The sequence below is a fragment of the Phallusia mammillata genome, chromosome 4 (assembly GCF_965637545.1).
Source record: "Phallusia mammillata chromosome 4, kaPhaMamm4.hap1.1, whole genome shotgun sequence".
NCBI classification, from domain to species: domain Eukaryota; kingdom Metazoa; phylum Chordata; class Ascidiacea; order Phlebobranchia; family Ascidiidae; genus Phallusia; species Phallusia mammillata.
In genome coordinates this window covers 31,130,789-31,150,892 of record NC_137255.1, presented here as the reverse complement: position 1 = coordinate 31,150,892, position 20,104 = coordinate 31,130,789, and the positions used below count along the sequence as shown (strand labels likewise).

General features: G+C 35.8%; 1 protein-coding gene across 1 annotated transcript; it reads right to left on the bottom strand.

The window, feature by feature from the left end:
• Positions 1 to 1,423: 1,423 nt before the first annotated feature.
• LOC145224059 (uncharacterized) lies at positions 1,424 to 19,655 on the bottom strand. The gene is made up of 14 exons (XM_080090487.1): positions 19,371 to 19,655; positions 18,362 to 19,097; positions 16,426 to 18,057; positions 15,916 to 15,953; positions 15,558 to 15,795; positions 15,228 to 15,329; positions 14,583 to 14,781; positions 13,752 to 13,819; positions 12,140 to 12,297; positions 4,175 to 4,380; positions 3,983 to 4,091; positions 3,565 to 3,781; positions 3,199 to 3,379; positions 1,424 to 3,105 (listed from the first exon to the last, which is right to left on the bottom strand). Exons 10-13 carry the CDS (start codon positions 4,359 to 4,361, stop codon positions 3,335 to 3,337), a joined length of 558 nt encoding a protein of 185 aa, XP_079946613.1. The 5' UTR covers positions 4,362 to 4,380; positions 12,140 to 12,297; positions 13,752 to 13,819; positions 14,583 to 14,781; positions 15,228 to 15,329; positions 15,558 to 15,795; positions 15,916 to 15,953; positions 16,426 to 18,057; positions 18,362 to 19,097; positions 19,371 to 19,655; the 3' UTR covers positions 1,424 to 3,105; positions 3,199 to 3,334.
• Positions 19,656 to 20,104: the final 449 nt, after the last annotated feature.

Below are 20,104 nucleotides of genomic sequence, written 5' to 3'. Positions count from 1 at the left end.
GTTTTCACGAGCCAATTCGGAATTGCAGTCAGACATAGCTTGCAAAGTTTTAATTCGTTCATGTAAGCAAAACGGAAATGACAAGCGAACTTCATTTTTTTTCGAGGGCAAGACTATTAACGCGATTAAATCAGGTCGTTCTTAATATACCTTATTGGCCATAAAACGTAAACGAAATGAGATAAAATTAAACGGTTTTCACGAGCCAATTCGGAATTGCAGTCAGAAATAGCTTGAAAAGTTACAGTTCGTTCATGTAAGCAAAACGGAAATGACAAGCGAACTTCATTTTTTTTCGAGGGCAACACTATTAACGCGATTAAATCAGGTCGTTCTTAATATACCTTATTGGCCATAAAACGTAAACGAAATGAGATAAAATTAAACGGTTTTCACGAGCCAATTCGTAATTGCATTTATACATAGCTTGCAAAGTTACAGTTCGTTCATGTAAGCAAAACGGAAATGACAAGCGAACTTCATTTTTTTTTCGAGTGCAAGACTATTAACGCGATTAAATCAGGTCGTTCTTAATATACCTTATTGGCCATAAAACGTAAACGAAATGAGATAAAATTAAACGGTTTTCCCGAGCCAATTCGGAATTGCAGTCAGACACAGCTTGCAAAGTTTTAATTCGTTCATGTAAGCAGAACGGAAATGACAAGCGAACTTCATTTTTTTTTCGAGGGCAAGACTATTAACGCGATTAAATCAGGTCGTTCTTAATATACCTTATTGGCCATAAAACGTAAACGAAATGAGATAAAATTAAACGGTTTTCACGAGCCAACTCGGAATTGCAGTCAGAAATAGCTTGAAAAGTTTCAATTCGTTCATGTAAGCAAAACGGAAATGACAAGCGAACTTCATTTTTTTTTCGAGGGCAAGACTATTAACGCGATTAAATCAGGTCGTTCTTAATATACCTTATTGGCCATAAAACGTAAACGAAATGAGATAAAATTAAACGGTTTTCACGAGCCAATTCGGAATTGCAGTCTAAAATAGCTTGAAAAGTTTCAATTCGTTCATGTAAGCAAAACGGAAATGACAAGCGAACTTCATTTTTTTTCGAGGGCAAGACTACCCAGTCAAAAATTTATGTCCGGGCCAAGCATAATTATGTTTGGTAACGCTTGGCAGCCTCACATGGGCGGCACCTGGGTGCCTTGCTTAAGTTGGCATATATGTGTGGCGTATGTTCAACAATGAAACACTTCGAGCTTGGCGCCGAACGTTCCAGTTATGTTTGGTTCATACATGACACCGTACGCTCGGCCTAAGATAATAACCACGTATGACGGCCCGGTTTTCCGCCATACTAGGTCCTCATTTAAGTATTGTTTGTACCACACATAACCAATCATATATTATCCTTGGCACTGCCAAACTTTGCCGCCTTTCAATATGACACTTCCAATAATATTTCCTGACAATGTATTAAAAAGAAGTACAAAACGAAATATAAAGGACGCCTGGTTTTGATGGATGGCCTGGGAAAAGCATAAGAGACACAGTTAAGATGGCTGATGCAAAGAATAAGACACACAGTTAAGATGGCCTGTGCAAAACATAAGACACACAGTTCAGATGGCCTGTGAAAAGCTTAAGACACACAACACAGTTTAGATGGCCTGTGCAAAGTATAACACACACATTTAGGATGGCTGATGCAAAGCATAAGAGTGATAAGACAAACAGTTAAGATGGCCTGTGCAAAGCATAAGACACACAGTTTAGATGGCCTGTGCAAAGCATAAGACACACAGTTTAGATGGCCTGTGCAAAGCATAAGACACACAGTTTAGATGGCCTGTGCACAGCATAAGACACACAGTCTGGAGGGCTGTGGCAAAGTATAACACACACAGTTAGGATGGCTGATGCAAAGCATAAGAGTGATAAGACACACAGTTTAGATGGCCTGTGCGCAGCATAAGACACACAGTTTAGATGGCCTGTGCAAAGCATAAGACACACAGTTTAGATGGCCTGTGCACAGCATAAGACACACAGTCTGGAGGGCTGTGGCAAAGTATAACACACACAGTTAGGATGGCTGGTGCAAAGCATAAGAGTGATAAGACACACAGTTTAGATGGCCTGTGCGCAGCATAAGACACACAGTTTAGATGGCCTGTGCAAAGCATAAGACACACAGTTTAGATGGCCTGTGCACAGCATAAGACACACAGTCAGGAGGGCTGTGGCAAAGTATAACACACACAGTTAGGATGGCTGGTGCAAAGCATAAGAGTGATAAGATACACAGTTTAGATGGCCTGTGCAAAGCATAAGACACACAGTTTAGATGGCCTTTGCAAAGCATAAGACACACAGTTAGGAGGGCCGGTACAAAGCATTAAACAAACAGTTTAGATGGCCAGCACATAGCATAGAACAGTGGTTCCCAACCTTTTTTGTCGCGACCCAAATACTTACCAAAATTTTGTTTTGTGGCTTCTCGCGACCCATGGATATGCATTCTTACTATTTGGGTTGTATTTTTGTTTGTAAATCAGGAAAGTTTTTTGAAAATTACTACGCTAGTTTGAAAAATAAAAACATCAAACAAAAATTATTCGTTTTTCCGCCAACTTTAGAGCTGGTTCAAAGCATTATGAGCCACACAACGCTTAACAGTGATCTCACACAACCATTATGACGTCACAAACAGAATAATTCACTATCACGCCAAATAGTCATGAAATTGTTATTGGGAAACAATTAATATCCTTGGGAAATAACAAAATAACGCTACGAAACGTAAATGCTCTAATTGTCACAAAAACTGGCGACCCAACAGAATTTACAGTCGACCCAACTTTGGGTCGCGACCCATAGGTTGGGAAACACTGGCATAGAACAGACAATTTGGATGTTTTGGCCAAAAGCATTCTAAGTCACATGGCGCGCATAAAGACAATACTTATGCATCATCGCAAGAGTCAGTGTCAACACCTGGGTTTTCATTTGGCTGTTGGGTTTTTGCCCTTTTCACATGACCGCCATCCCAGTCACCAACCCCTGGAAGGACCCTTTTGACTGCAGTGGCTACTTTCTGGTGACGGGCACCATTGTGTCTGGTGTATGGCAGCACATCTAAAAAACATCAAACCTAAAATTCAATGACCTGAATTTTTAAAATCCATATCATTGCAATGTTAATTACAACAAAACAAAATCATGTGTTACCTATGAAAAAGGCAAACAAAGGATGAGTTTTAAAATAAATTTTTGTCTGTTTTCTTCCACAACCCAATCCACTCCAGGAAAATTAAAGTGCCAGATTTTTCGTCATGAACAACTTGATGAAGTTGCGTAATGTGCCTCACAGGCCGTCCATATCAATTACTTTGCCGATTCTTTTCTTGTCCTTCAAGTATGTAAACATGCAATTATGATCAAACATATAAAACTGTTTAAATTGTCATCATTTGGTAGGGCTGGCATCGAAATGATTATTCAAGTTACATGTAAAAAAACAGATTTTGTTAACACACAACCTGACAATTAAGAGTATTAAATTTTATTTCCATTTTAGGTGAAAATGCAGCTTACATTAATTTGAGTGATCAATTCTACCAGATCTTTTTCATTGTCAGCTGGCTCTGGAAAGAGGGTTTCTGTCACAGCTGCACACACTTCTTTTTGTTTCAGTATCTCCACAATAGTCTCCAGTTTGTCATCCTTACTTTCCATCTTGGCTATTAGGGATTTATATTCATTACCATTTAAAGGTCTTTGCTTTGGTGGTAATGGCCGTTTAAATGTATTTCTAAACACAAAAGAAATCATTTAAATTTTAAACCATTTGATTTGATTTTTCACAACAATTATGACAAAGAAATAATATGTTAAAACAAATGGAATTTTGTACACAACAAAATGCAGTCAACATTAATCCACCAATTAGATGTCACTTAGGAGCTAGTGATAAGTTATATACATTTTTGAGGAGCTAGTGATATATACATACATTTTTTGTGATGAGTCTGTTCTTATTAATGGTGAAATCTTCAATTGATGTGGTTCTTCTTCAATGGATATATCTGACTCAGAGTCCTCCAAATTACTTTGGGTGTATCCTTTTTTGATACATCAGTCATAAGTACCTGCAAAGAAAAAATCAAGTAAACCATGCTTGTAACAAATATCTTAATACACTTACTAGCTTGGAAGAGAACAATACAAGGGCATGTGCACCATTCTTCTTCTGCCACAACTTCTTTTTTGGTTAAATCCTGCACATTACAAATCTCTGGTGGCCATTTACATACATCTGTGCCAACCAACCATCCTTTAGGCACAACATCATTTGTGCCATCAGCAAATTTTACGCCCACAAAGTTTTTCATTTCTTAGCTTTGTAAAATCCTTTGAAACCGTACATAATTTTAAATTTGCAGTAAATTAATAGCAACAATTTTTTCTTTGTATGGCAACATAACACGCTTTCTTATTTCTTGGTTATCTTTTAGCAATTCAAAATCCTTTTCACTCATATTCTGGGTCTTTTCAGCAATTATTACAGCTGCTGCTTGTAGTTTTCTTTTCTTCGAAGATTGCTTCCTTCTCCATTTCGAGTTCTTTTTAAGTTGCTGAATGTTTTGTACGCTGTACCCTTTTTGGCTGGCATCATTAACCTACGTCTTTTAGTCAGATCCAAAAAAACAATATAGTCGTCGACTCGTCGTACACTCGTAAACCTCCTTGATTAAAACTTTCCCGCCGCCAAGCAACACGTGATCGCTCTTAGTCCGGATTCAAAACGTTCAAGATAGCATTAACCAATCACGACAGACAACGTTTCGTAAAGTTCATAGGTCAAATGATTGCGCAAGTATTGTGCAATTTGGGTTCGACTACGTTTACTTGACAGTTGACATGATTTGTGATAGGCTATGTGTAATATTTATGTTATTGAAGCCCTGAGTTGTCAAAGATTAGGCGCTAACGAACCGTCACGTCAACTTTAGGCTCGCTCAAGGTACAAAAAGATAATGATCACACATTAATTGCATTACTTTTAATTTTTTAATGTTCACCAATTCAAGTCGTCGTACGAATTGCTTTAAAACTATCTTGTGAAAATGGTGTCAATAATAACATTGTCAACCAATAGCTTAATATTCCCTCAGATACAGCATTTCGCCAGACCCGAACAGGTGTGGCGCCACACTCTCGGCACCCAAGTATGGCAATTTCTTGCTTAATCTTTTTAATACCAACTGTAATTATACCACATTTGCCATTTTAGGCCCTAGTATGGCGAAACCATGTAAGACCCATAGATATAAATATGGCGTATGCTCTGTTAAGTATGAATCGGCCGATCCTGGCATAAACGATAGATAAACGAGTGTTGGTCGGGTATGGCCCGGGCGTTAGGTGTAGAAAATTTTTGACTGGGTATTAACGCGATTAAATCAGGTCGTTCTTAATATACCTTATTGGCCATAAAACGTAAACGAAATGAGATAAAATTAAACGGTTTTCACGAGCCAATTCGGAATTGCAGTCAGACATAGCTTGCAAAGTTTTAATTCGTTCATGTAAGCAAAACGGAAATGACAAGCGAACTTTATTTTTTTTCGAGGGCAAGACTATTAACGCGATTAAATCAGGTCGTTCTTAATATACCTTATTGGCCATAAAACGTAAACGAAATGAGATAAAATTAAACGGTTTTCACGAGCCAATTCGGAATTGCAGTCAGAAATAGCTTGCAAAGTTACAGTTCGTTCATGTAAGCAAAACGGAAATGACAAGCGAACTTTATTTTTTTTCGAGGGCAAGACTATTAACGCGATTAAATCAGGTCGTTCTTAATATACCTTATTGGCCATAAAACGTAAACGAAATGAGATAAAATTAAACGGTTTTCACGAGCCAATTCGGAATTGCAGTCAGACATAGCTTGCAAAGTTTTAATTCGTTCATGTAAGCAAAACGGAAATGACAAGCGAACTTTATTTTTTTTCGAGGGCAAGACTATTAACGCGATTAAATCAGGTCGTTCTTAATATACCTTATTGGCCATAAAACGTAAACGAAATGAGATAAAATTAAACGGTTTTCACGAGCCAATTCGGAATTGCAGTCAGAAATAGCTTGCAAAGTTACAGTTCGTTCATGTAAGCAAAACGGAAATGACAAGCGAACTTCATTTTTTTTCGAGGGCAAGACTATTAACGCGATTAAATCAGGTCGTTCTTAATATACCTTATTGGCCATAAAACGTAAACGAAATGAGATAAAATTAAACGGTTTTCACGAGCCAATTCGTAATTGCATTTATACATAGCTTGCAAAGTTACAGTTCGTTCATGTAAGCAAAACGGAAATGACAAGCGAACTTCATTTTTTTTTTCGAGTGCAAGACTATTAACGCGATTAAATCAGGTCGTTCTTAATATACCTTATTGGCCATAAAACGTAAACGAAATGAGATAAAATTAAACGGTTTTCACGAGCCAATTCGGAATTGCAGTCAGACACAGCTTGCAAAGTTTTAATTCGTTCATGTAAGCAGAACGGAAATGACAAGCGAACTTCATTTTTTTTTTCGAGGGCAAGACTATTAACGCGATTAAATCAGGTCGTTCTTAATATACCTTATTGGCCATAAAACGTAAACGAAATGAGATAAAATTAAACGGTTTTCACGAGCCAACTCGGAATTGCAGTCAGAAATAGCTTGAAAAGTTTTAATTCGTTCATGTAAGCAAAACGGAAATGACAAGCGAACTTCATTTTTTTTTCGAGGGCAAGACTATTAACGCGATTAAATCAGGTCGTTCTTAATATACCTTATTGGCCATAAAACGTAAACGAAATGAGATAAAATTAAACGGTTTTCACGAGCCAATTCGGAATTGCAGTCAGAAATAGCTTGCAAAGTTACAGTTCGTTCATGTAAGCAAAACGGAAATGACAAGCGAACTTCATTTTTTTTCGAGGGCAAGACTATTAACGCGATTAAATCAGGTCGTTCTTAATATACCTTATTGGCCATAAAACGTAAACGAAATGAGATAAAATTAAACGGTTTTCACGAGCCAATTCGTAATTGCATTTAGACATAGCTTGCAAAGTTACAGTTCGTTCATGTAAGCAAAACGGAAATGACAAGCGAACTTCATTTTTTTTTTCGAGTGCAAGACTATTAACGCGATTAAATCAGGTCGTTCTTAATATACCTTATTGGCCATAAAACGTAAACGAAATGAGATAAAATTAAACGGTTTTCACGAGCCAATTCGGAATTGCAGTCAGAAATAGCTTGAAAACTTTTAATTCGTTCATGTAAGCAAAACGGAAATGACAAGCGAACTTCATTTTTTTTTCGAGGGCAAGACTATTAACGCGATTAAATCAGGTCGTTCTTAATGTACCTTATTGGCCATAAAACGTAAACGAAATGAGATAAAATTAAACAGTTTTCACGAGCCAATTCGGAATTTTAGTCAGAAATAGCTTGAAAAGTTTTAATTCGTTCATGTAAGCAAATCGGAAATGACAAGCGAACTTCATTTTTTTTCGAGTGCAAGACTATTAACGCGATTAAATCAGGTCGTTCTTAATATACCTTATTGGCCATAAAACGTAAACGAAATGAGATAAAATTAAACGGTTTTCACGAGCCAATTCGGAATTGCATTTAGACACAGCTTGCAAAGTTTTAATTCGTTCATGTAAGCAAAACGGAAATGACAAGCGAACTTCATACTGTTTTTCGTAGGCAACTATGAACGCGATTAAATCAGGTCGTTCTTAATATACCTTATTGGCCATAAAACGTAAACGAAATGAGATAAAATTAAACGGTTTTCACGAGCCAATTCGGAATTGCAGTCAGAAATAGCTTGAAAAGTTTTAATTCGTTCATGTAAGCAAAACGGAAATGACAAGCGAACTTCATTTTTTTTTTTCGTAAGCAACTATTAACGCGATTGAATCAGGTCGTTCTTAATATACCTTATTGGCCATAAAACGTAAACGAAATGAGATAAAATTAAACGGTTTTCACGAGCCAATTCGGAATTGCAGTCAGAAATAGCTTGAAAAGTTTTAATTCGTTCATGTAAGCAAATCGGAAATGACAAGCGAACTTCATTTTTTTTTCGAGGGCAAGACTATTAACGCGATTAAATGAGGTCGTTCTTAATATACCTTATTGGCCATAAAACGTAAACGAAATGAGATAAAATTAAACGGTTTTCACGAGCCAATTCGGAATTGCAGTCAGAAATAGCTTGAAAAGTTTCAATTCGTTCATGTAAGCAAAACGGAAATGACAAGCGAACTTCATTTTTTTTCGAGGGCAAGACTATTAACGCGATTAAATCAGGTCGTTCTTAATGTACCTTATTGGCCATAAAACGTAAACGAAATGAGATAAAATTAAACAGTTTTCACGAGCCAATTCGGAATTGCAGTCAGAAATAGCTTGAAAAGTTTTAATTCGTTCATGTAAGCAAATCGGAAATGACAAGCGAACTTCATTTTTTTTCGAGTGCAAGACTATTAACGCGATTAAATCAGGTCGTTCTTAATATACCTTATTGGCCATAAAACGTAAACGAAATGAGATAAAATTAAACGGTTTTCACGAGCCAATTCGGAATTGCATTTAGACACAGCTTGCAAAGTTTTAATTCGTTCATGTAAGCAAAACGGAAATGACAAGCGAACTTCATACTGTTTTTCGTAGGCAACTATGAACGCGATTAAATCAGGTCGTTCTTAATATACCTTATTGGCCATAAAACGTAAACGAAATGAGATAAAATTAAACGGTTTTCACGAGCCAATTCGGAATTGCAGTCAGAAATAGCTTGAAAAGTTTTAATTCGTTCATGTAAGCAAAACGGAAATGACAAGCGAACTTCATTTTTTTTTTCGTAAGCAACTATTAACGCGATTAAATCAGGTCGTTCTTAATATACCTTATTGGCCATAAAACGTAAACGAAATGAGATAAAATTAAACGGTTTTCACGAGCCAATTCGGAATTGCAGTCAGAAATAGCTTGAAAAGTTTTAATTCGTTCATGTAAGCAAATCGGAAATGACAAGCGAACTTCATTTTTTTTTCGAGGGCAAGACTATTAACGCGATTAAATGAGGTCGTTCTTAATATACCTTATTGGCCATAAAACGTAAACGAAATGAGATAAAATTAAACGGTTTTCACGAGCCAATTCGGAATTGCAGTCAGAAATAGCTTGAAAAGTTTCAATTCGTTCATGTAAGCAAAACGGAAATGACAAGCGAACTTCATTTTTTTTTCGAGGGCAAGACTATTAACGCGATTAAATCAGGTCGTTCTTAATATACCTTATTGGCCATAAAACGTAAACGAAATGAGATAAAATTAAACGGTTTTCACGAGCCAATTCGGAATTGCAGTCAGAAATAGCTTGAAAAGTTTTGATTCGTTCATGTAAGCAAATCGGAAATGACAAGCGAACTTCATTTTTTTTTCGAGTGCAAGACTATTAACGCGATTAAATCAGGTCGTTCTTAATATACCTTATTGGCCATAAAACGTAAACGAAATGAGACAAAATTAAACGGTTTTCACGAGCCAATTCGGAATTGCATTTAGACACAGCTTGCAAAGTTTTAATTCGTTCATGTAAGCAAAACGGAAATGACAAGCGAACTTCATACTGTTTTTCGTAGGCAACTATGAACGCGATTAAATCAGGTCGTTCTTAATATACCTTATTGGCCATAAAACGTAAACGAAATGAGATAAAATTAAACGGTTTTCACGAGCCAATTCGGAATTTTAGTCAGAAATAGCTTGAAAAGTTTTAATTCGTTCATGTAAGCAAAACGGAAATGGCAAGCGAACTTTATTTTTTTACGAGGGCAAGACTATTAACGCGATTAAATCAGGTCGTTCTTAATATACCTTATTGACCATAAAACGTAAACGAAATGAGATAAAATTAAACGGTTTTCACGAGCCAATTCGGAATTGCAGTCAGAAATAGCTTGCAAAGTTACAGTTCGTTCATGTAAGCAAATCGGAAATGACAAGCGAACTTCATTTTTTTTTCGAGTGCAAGACTATTAACGCGATTAAATGAGGTCGTTCTTAATATACCTTATTGGCCATAAAACGTAAACGAAATGAGATAAAATTAAACGGTTTTCACGAGCCAATTCGGAATTGCAGTCAGAAATAGCTTGAAAAGTTTCAATTCGTTCATGTAAGCAAAACGGAAATGACAAACGAACTTCATTTTTTTTTCGAGGGCAAGACTATTAACGCGATTAAATCAGGTCGTTCTTAATATACCTTATTGGCCATAAAACGTAAACGAAATGAGATAAAATTAAACGGTTTTCACGAGCCAATTCGGAATTGCAGTCAGAAATAGCTTGAAAAGTTTTAATTCGTTCATGTAAGCAAAACGGAAATGACAAGCGAACTTCATTTTTTTTTTCGAGTGCAAGACTATTAACGCGATTAAATCAGGTCGTTCTTAATATACCTTATTGGCCATAAAACGTAAACGAAATGAGATAAAATTAAACGGTTTTCACGAGCCAATTCGGAATTGCATTTAGACACAGCTTGCAAAGTTTTAATTCGTTCATGTAAGCAAAACGGAAATGACAAGCGAACTTCATACTGTTTTTCGTAGGCAACCATGAACGCGATTAAATCAGGTCGTTCTTAATATATCTTATTGGCCATAAAACGTAAACGAAATGAGATAAAATTAAACGGTTTTCACGAGCCAATTCGGAATTTTAGTCAGAAATAGCTTGAAAAGTTTTAATTCGTTCATGTAAGCAAAACGGAAATGGCAAGCGAACTTTATTTTTTTTCGAGGGCAAGACTATTAACGCGATTAAATCAGGTCGTTCTTAATATACCTTATTGGCCATAAAACGTAAACGAAATGAGATAAAATTAAACGGTTTTCACGAGCCAATTCGGAATTGCATTTAGACATAGCTTGCAAAGTTACAGTTCGTTCATGTAAGCAAATCGGAAATGACAAGCGAACTTCATTTTTTTTTCGAGTGCAAGACTATTAACGCAATTAAATCAGGTCGTTCTTAATATACCTTATTGACCATAAAACGTAAACGAAATGAGATAAAATTAAACGGTTTTTACGAGCCAATTCGGAATTGCAGTCAGAAATAGCTTGAAAAGTTTCAATTCGTTCATGTAAGCAAAACGGAAATGACAAGCGAACTTCATTTTTTTTCGAGGGCAAGACTATTAACTCGATTAAATCAGGTTGTTCTTAATATACCTTATTGGCCATAAAACGTAAACGAAATGAGATAAAATTAAACGGTTTTCACGAGCCAATTCGGAATTGCAGTCAGAAATAGCTTGAAAAGTTTCAATTCGTTCATGTAAGCAAAACGGAAATGACAAACGAACTTCATTTTTTTTTCGAGGGCAAGACTATTAACGCGATTAAATCAGGTCGTTCTTAATATACCTTATTGGCCATAAAACGTAAACGAAATGAGATAAAATTAAACGGTTTTCACGAGCCAATTCGGAATTGCAGTCAGAAATAGCTTGAAAAGTTTTAATTCGTTCATGTAAGCAAAACGGAAATGACAAGCGAACTTCATTTTTTTTCGAGTGCAAGACTATTAACGCGATTAAATCAGGTCGTTCTTAATATACCTTATTGGCCATAAAACGTAAACGAAATGAGATAAAATTAAACGGTTTTCACGAGCCAATTCGGAATTGCAGTCAGACATAGCTTGAAAAGTTTCAATTCGTTCATGTAAGCAAAACGGAAATGACAAGCGAACTTCATACTGTTTTTCGGGGGCACGACTATTAACGCGATTAAATCAGGTCGTTCTTATGTACCTTATTGGCAAGGGATGGGCCAAGCCGAGCTAGAACCCGAGTACTCGGTACCGAGCACTGTTGTTTTGATGCTCGCTGCTCGGCTGAGCAGTTGCACAAACTGACCCGAGTATGAAATTTGCATATTTATGCCCTGCAGTGTGCCAAAGAGTTTCCAAGAACAGGCTGTGGGATTTGTTTGTGGGCAACACATAAACACTGCACTACAAAGAACAGGAATATAAATACAAAAATAGGTATCATTTACAGGAGCTACCTTGGTTACCTGTGTGAAATTGCAAGGACAACATTTTTGTGCGTATACTTCTGATCATGCAGCAAAAGCACTTTTTATTGCAATGATTCCTTCCACATCCTGCATCACCACTGCATCCTGCTAAGACAACAGCTCACATGGAAAGCGAATGGAACTTATTTGGTCACCTACAATACATGCAAAGAACAGTAGGTAAGGCAAACAAAAAATGTTGAGATGAACACATGTTGGATTATGTGACCAAGCAAACCAGTTAAAAACAGAAAAGTTTAACATCTCAAAGGAATACATTGGGGCATTAAACAACAGAAAACTAGAAGGGTGGCTTAGAACACATTGCCCTTGCAGAAACACTATGATCTATTTTAAAACATAAATTAATTTCCTATGCTTATTTTGTATTGAGTCCCATATTAGCCATCGTCTTTTATAACCTTGGTTGTTTCTGCAGGCAAAAACTCATGGGTCCCCACACATGCAAAGTTGAAAATAATGCAATTCAATAGATAACAATGAGTAAGTTTGGTATTGTGAAGACAAACACAGTGATTGGTACTGTGCATATTTAAATATGCTATATGGAGTAAAAACTATTTAAATTGAAAAACTCATTGTAAGGGGCTAGTAGGATAACTAATTGAGGTTCAACACAAACAAACTTAAAAGTCGGAAACCACAATGACTCAATTCATAGTACTGCAAAATTTCAGTCAAATCTGCCAACATTTAAAATTTCAACCACTAGAGGTGTTTTGAGCAACAACCATTAATGTTTCTGACGTCAAAGGGCTGTTAACAACCCCCGAACTGCAATGGTGCAATAACGATAATTGGCATACTTTACAAGCTATCCAAATTTTAGCCAATTCTGACATTGTTTACAAACTCACCCATTTTAGGGGGCTGGTGGAGTAAATACTACGAGTATCCAAGTGGGATGCACATTTACATAACTATATCTACCATCTGTATAAGTTTCAGCCACATCCATCAAGCATTTGATAGAAAAACAAGTCGGGGGAAAATACCTATTTTAGGGGGCTAGTGGGGTAAATACTGGGGTTATCAACAAAAACAAAGTGGGATGCACATCTACATAACTATATCTACCATCTGTGTAAATTTCAGGAAAAGCCATCAAACATTAAATGAAAAAAAAAAATCGGACAAACTTTGGGTAGGAGAAAAGAGAAGAAAAAAACAAAAACATTTTGAGTAAAATCAATATGTGTCCCCTTCAGGGAAAGGGATCCATAATAATCCAATCTTTTCTATATCAGGCTTGCATAAAAGACTCATGATGGATGTCACTTGTAATCGGGATGAACACATGTTGGATCATGTGACCAAACAAACCTGTTAAAAACAGAAAAGTTTAACATCTAATAGGAAAATATACCTGTGCATCAAACAACAAAAAAAAAACAGCTACCAATGGTTTGAGCAGAATCTACACCAGTGGTGTTTAACCTATGTGTTGCGACCTAAGATAGGGTTGTTCACCATTTTAGTGGGGGTCACGAATGCTTTCGATAAACATGCTACTCCAAGAGTATTTTATTCCAAACCATGTAGTATATACATTAAAATCAAACAAATAAAAGTTAACATATCACCTCACATTAAAATTCCTAATTAAAAGATGCTGTGCTGTCTTCCAAAACAAAGAAGTTAGCTAATATTTCAAACCTAAAACAAAATCAACAATATATAAATTTAAGATCTAATCCAGTGGTTCTTAACCTGTGGGTAGTTACCCCCAAAGTGGTAATTTGGCATTTTAAAAGGGGTAACATAGATTTTCTGTTATAGTTATTTTTAGATTCTTAATTATCATTATTGTAACCAGCAAAAATTTTGTAATGAGGGTAAAATTTATTCAAAATAATTCAATAAAAAGTCAAACTAAATAAATTTCTCTGCGTCCTGCAACGTTTTCAAAATAAAAAAGAAGTAACTTCGATGGCAAATGTTGTTATGCACTTCTACTCTAACAGTCTCAATATGTTTCACTCATAACCATGCTATTTGTGATGTCATCAAACTAGAACTAGAGTCTCTTGTAAATATCTGTTTCGTATACAATTGACGGTATAGTCCAGTTAGTGATAGGCATCACAGGCATGAGGTAGCATTTGTTTCGTTTGTAGTAGTAAGAATAATTTAGACCCCAAAAATGTTAGGTGATATTTTTCTAAAAAGGGGTAATTGATATCCATCAAAACATTTTGTGGGTAACAACAGAAAAAGGTTAAGAACCACTGATCTAATCAAAGCAGTAAATGCATCGATCCTATATTTGTTTTCTACACTCTAAAGCAGAAGATGACAATATGTCTGCCACAACTCATTGCCAGGCTGTGGGATTTGTTCAGGGACAACACATAAACATTACACTACAAAAAAAACAGGAAAAAGACTAATTGTATAAGTGTCATTTTGCAGCATTTACCTAGGATAGCTGTTCGAAATTGCAAAGACAGCATTTTTGTGTACATACGCTGGTGGATACTTCTGATCATGCAGCAAAAGCACTGTATTTTGTAGCCCAAAGGAGTTTATTGCAATGATTTCTTCTACCTCCTGCATCACCACTGCATCCCGCTAAGACAACAGTTCGCATGGAAAGCAAATTGAACTTATGTGGCCACCTGCAACATAAATATACAAAGAGCAGTAGGTAAGGCAAACAAATAATGTTTGACGAGAAAATGTGTTATGGTACTATTCGCCAAAGATCCACCTAGGAGCCTCTTAAATATTTGAGGACACTGGTTGAAAAACCTACATGTGCCAAGAAACACTCAACTAATGATTTATACTATGAATAAATTAATCTGCCTTACAATGCATGGTATGTACCTACAGCCCCATCGCCTAACTGAGTCAAAAACTATTATATATATACATACACATTTTTGCTTGCTACTGAGGCTTTTACTGATACCGGGCTCGCTGTCAGCAAAAAGTCAACCAGCAGTATCATGTCTCATTCAAAGAGCTTTATAATGGAGAAGAGTATGCTACTCCAAACCATGTAGCATATACATTAAAATCAAACAAATAAAAGTTAACACATCACCTCACATTAAAATACCTCATTAATAGATGCTGTGCTGTCTTCAAAAAAATAATATCCATCAGTTTTCTAATTGGCATCATAAGTGTATGCCTCAGCGGGTTAGCCAATATCTCAAACCTAAAACAAAATCAACAATATAAATTTAAGATCAAATCATAGCACTAAATGCATTTGATTCTATATCATATTTGTATCCCTAAATTTTACAGCATTAGGATACAAGAGAAAATCCAAATTATCGCACAGGCCATTTCGGACTAGGTACCAATTGGACATAATTCGGCTGTATAGTACTGTTCCAAGGTTAACAGCTAAACAGTAGAAAACTACAACACACATGCCTACCTTTCAGATGTTGAATGTTGTTCTAAAGTCTTTGCTTAGAACGAAAAAACTGCCTCAGCCGTCCAAGCCCACCAGCTGCATCTTCACAGGACAGTGATATAAGGTAGGTGACGGCAATGGAAAAATAGCACCCAATCTTATTATAATTTAAGCTGGAGTAGAAGACAAAGTTTGGATGCCATTCTCTCTGTTGCAATTCAAATCTTGACAATGAAATGAATATTAATCCTCTAGAAACCTGACAAAACATAAGGTACAAGTTAAAGTTCGTACAAGGCAGAAAAGTTTTTTAGTAAACTGTAAAACAGGATCACAGAGCTGCCACTGAGAATTTTAAAATATCCCAAGGTTCACTTACCAAAAATTCCAAGGTTTGTCGAAAAATCACAAGATCACCTAAAAAATGGCAAACACACAATATATATCTAATCTAGTGCAGGCAACATAATTATTATAGTACGCCAGAACCCAGCCACCACGTACCTTCAAACAGACTCTAAGAAATACCAGTAAAATACGAAAGAAAAAATAGTTTTTGTGTACATCTTTTTACTGGTACATGATACATCGAAAAAGCAATAATGCTGGCCTGACTTACTAGTTTTGACAGTGTTTTTCAATCAACTTACACGGCTTCGATCACTAAATTGACAAAGCACTGTTATGCAAACTGTTAATTCAAAAAATGGATTTTGAAAAACGATTATTTTTGATGAAAAATGGTAATAAGTTAACCTTAAACGTATTCAACGGATAATACAAAAAAATCCCAAGATTTAAAACGTTTTTCCCAAAGTCCCAAGCTCAGCACTGAAATCCCAAGATCTTGGGAAAAATGGCAGCAGGAGTGGCAGCCCTGCTGAGTTACCTAACGATTCTGTCTTTAATCTTCATAATTTTGCGACAAAACGACCAAAAACAGTCTCAAGGTCTCAACTTTTAAGACACAAACAAAGTATGTATAAAACACAAATTTTCACCACGTCTGTTTACAAACAGCTGATGACGTAATGTTTATTTTCACAGCTGTTCAAAAAACATGTTTCGCGCTCAATAATTTTCGGAAATAAATGCACATTAACGAACTTCTGAACTTGCAATTCCATCGAGGCGTAAAAGTTTAACTTGTAAATCACTTGTGCAGCAAAAAGACGCAATCTACTATCGTTCTTGGACCAATGAACGTTACTTCTTTATTTGAGTTTGCATTCGGCAAAAGGTTATCACGCGATCATTTTTTTTATGAAAAAGCATTTATTCCCCATTCATTGGCACAAAACAAAACCGGAGATAGCCAGCAATAGCTGAATTTCGGCACTGGAAATTTCTGAAAAAATGTTACGTCATAACTAAACACTGAAATCATATTTGTCAATTTAGGAATTATTACGTCACATTTATTAGATTCAGAAAACTGTACCAAAAAAGTTTGAAAACAATTGCGGTCAATTAAGACACCAAATATTATTTTAACTCCAAAAGTACAATTTTTTTCCCAAATTCATGCCACAATTGAAAACAAAGTATTTTTTTATGGTATCACTTTTCATGACATGGTCGTTAGTGCGTGACCAAATTTCCACAAAAAGCTTGTAAACAAACATTTTTGACAAATCTCAACGTTTACATGTGATTTTATGGATTCCTTTTATTCTATGTTTAAATAAATCTCTGTCTGCCTTATCAAGTAACAGCACAAACATAACAAAGAGATATTTTACACAATGCAAAACAACACGGACGGATCTAAAAGAAAACTTTATTTACGCCAAAAACATGCACCAGATTTTGAACACAAGCGAAAGCATACATAATAGGATCCACTAAAATAGGACATTTCATTTACTGGAACCATGCCTTCTACAAAACACATCTTCTATTAAAACTATTTCAGCAACCTTACTGTCTGAGGTGATGCAATGTCAAATGTTTTCAAGCAGGAAGGTTTGTGAAATCAAGGGACACACAAATGAACATATACAGCAATTAGGCTACAAATACAAAGTAGAAACAACAATTGGTGCTGAAAGGATAGGGGTTTATATCCACATAAGTTAGCCTGTTTGAATCAAAACATAAAAATAACAGCTTGAATTTAAATGTAACATGTCTTATCTTATGTTACCTTCTGAGACCAACACATTACACCCAAAATCAAAAACGGAAAAACACAATCCCACTATACGCACACATGGCTTAAAGAGTGTAAATTTGTAAAGTATATTCTATGACCGGCTTCAATTAAACAGCTTTAAAAACCTACAGTGAAGAAAAAGGTTCAAAAACCAGGGGTTTCCGTACTTTGCCATAACACAAAACACTTTCTGTAAAAAAATTGCATACCCGACACATGAAACCATCAATGCTCTGGTGGATAATCTTGAAAATACCGTATAAAAGTGTGTGTGTGGGGGGGGGGGACAAAGAAAATAATCCATCAGTAAATCCAAGCTATGACTCAAATGTTGGTATGTATGTGTCCTTCTTTTACTGTGCAAGCCTGAAATAAGAATACAAAAAGACATTTAGAAATGAAATCAAAGTTTAAAATGTATATGTGGCTTTGCCAAGCATATGCTGGTCAAAAATATTTAGCCCCAAGGGTCAGCCTACACTTGCCTAAGAAAATTGGTTTCCAGGCCAAACATAAACAGCTTAGCAATGTGACTTAGTTGTTTTTAGAAACTAACACTGCCTATTACTTAGGTGAAATATATATGTCTAAATAAAACAGTGGACGACTTCAGACTTGTCAAAGTTTTTAGTCTGTCACATATTTGTAAAGTTAAATCCCAACATCCCACCTTTTCTTTGTGTAATTTATCTCCCATTTCCCCAGTTCAGGTAAAGGTTTGTTGCTTAATAACCCTGACTCATCGTTGGACAACTGCTTAGTCACTCACTTTGACAACAATGACTCATCAGCATTTTGTTGCTCAGCATCTGAAAAAGCAATTGTAAGTTCTTAAAAAGCAAAACAAAATAAATACAAACCAGCAAAATGCATAAAAATGTTGACACTTCTTTACAAATTAAATTTGCATAATGAAGTTTGTACTGATGTGTGTAATAAGAAAAACAATAAAGGAATCATAAAAAAATAAAAAAGTGTATTCTGAATGTCAATAAATATGATAATAGTAACATATCAAACCTCTGCAAACACCTCAACTAACGGACAAATCATTTGGAAATCGCAGCAAGGGACATTACCTGGATTGTTGTGAAATGTCAAAGTTGAAGGGTCGTCAAACTCATCACTGAACGGGATGTCAACATTACTAGGATGCGTCGAATCATCGATTATTTCTACTGTAAACTAGTCGTTTGTAGCAAAATATGAGGTTTTATTTAAATCTGGACTTCCAGGCATGGAGGTGGCACCTTTCTGGGTTTGTTTGAGCTCTTCTGTCACCCGATGGCTAAATGTCCGCCCAAATATGCAACTGTCGGCAGATGCGGAGATTAAGTGAGAATTGTGGTCGAAAGTGAGAGCAACCGTTACCTCTGAATGCCGGCTGATCATGCAAATACAATCTCCTGCGAGACAAACAAAAGATTCTTGTTAAAAATGTTAATTGGAAAAGCAGTTGCAAATACATTAAAGCAATTTAAAAACTGATGCAGAAAAAATGCAAACTTGTAAAAGGCCAGTATTGTGAAATTCCTACCATGAGTAAATTTGCTAGACACACATTTAGTCATTTGACATGAATAAAACATGTTTGATTGAATTAAGTGGAAATACTTATTAATACTGCATAACTGCAAATTGCTTTTCAATTTTCTCATTAAATGCAAACCAACACTGACCTGTGGTGTACTGGAGGACATAGATGTTTTTATCAACACACGAGGTTGCAACAAGCGTTTTGCACCAAAGATGTCATATTCGGTTAAATTGCAGCTGCACGCAACTAGCACTGAATCATCGATGAATAAAATCCACAGTTAGAATGGCTGGGTTTAAAATTTTGTGGATTTGCTTACTCAACAATGTCCATGTCAGCCATCGAGTGTTTCTCAATGTAATGTTGTTCTCAACTGATGTCAGTTGTAGTAGTAGAGACACTTGTCTGTTCCACAGCTCATTAGTCCAAACTGTAATTATAAATCTTATTTAGACCAAGAATTGTCAGCATCAAGATTAAACAACTATGCTCTCTGTTAAACAACATAATGAGACTAAAACACAAAAATCACAAAAGTGGTACAAAAACAAATGCAGCTGAAAACTGGACACTTTCACTGTGACTGATATATATATATATAATTACGAAAGCTTAGGCAAAGTAAAAAGCAATGTACAAAGAAAGGTTCGGAAAAAAGTCAGATTTTTAAATGTTACACATTTGGTAGCAGAAAACTGGACAGTTTCACTGTGACTAATATATATATATATATGTATATATCATGCTATTTAGGTTTACATTATTGTGAATTCAATTTAAAATCCCAACTTTAACCTCAGGATTGTCACCTTAATTTTGACATTTACAGAATTAAGTGCATCAACAGCCCATTTTGGATACTGTAATGGGTCACTG

Bases quoted from the DNA above. Each gene is read 5' to 3' on its own strand.
- LOC145224059 (XM_080090487.1), bottom strand. From the start codon at position 4,361: ATGAAAAACTTTGTGGGCGTAAAATTTGCTGATGGCACAAATGATGTT. The intron at 4,092-4,174 runs GTAAGTGTATTA...GTATCAAAAAAG, and splicing joins TATTGTTCTCTTCCAAGCTA to GATACACCCAAAGTAATTTG. The intron at 3,782-3,982 runs GTATGTATATAT...TTTTGTGTTTAG, and splicing joins ACAGACTCATCACAAAAAAT to AAATACATTTAAACGGCCAT.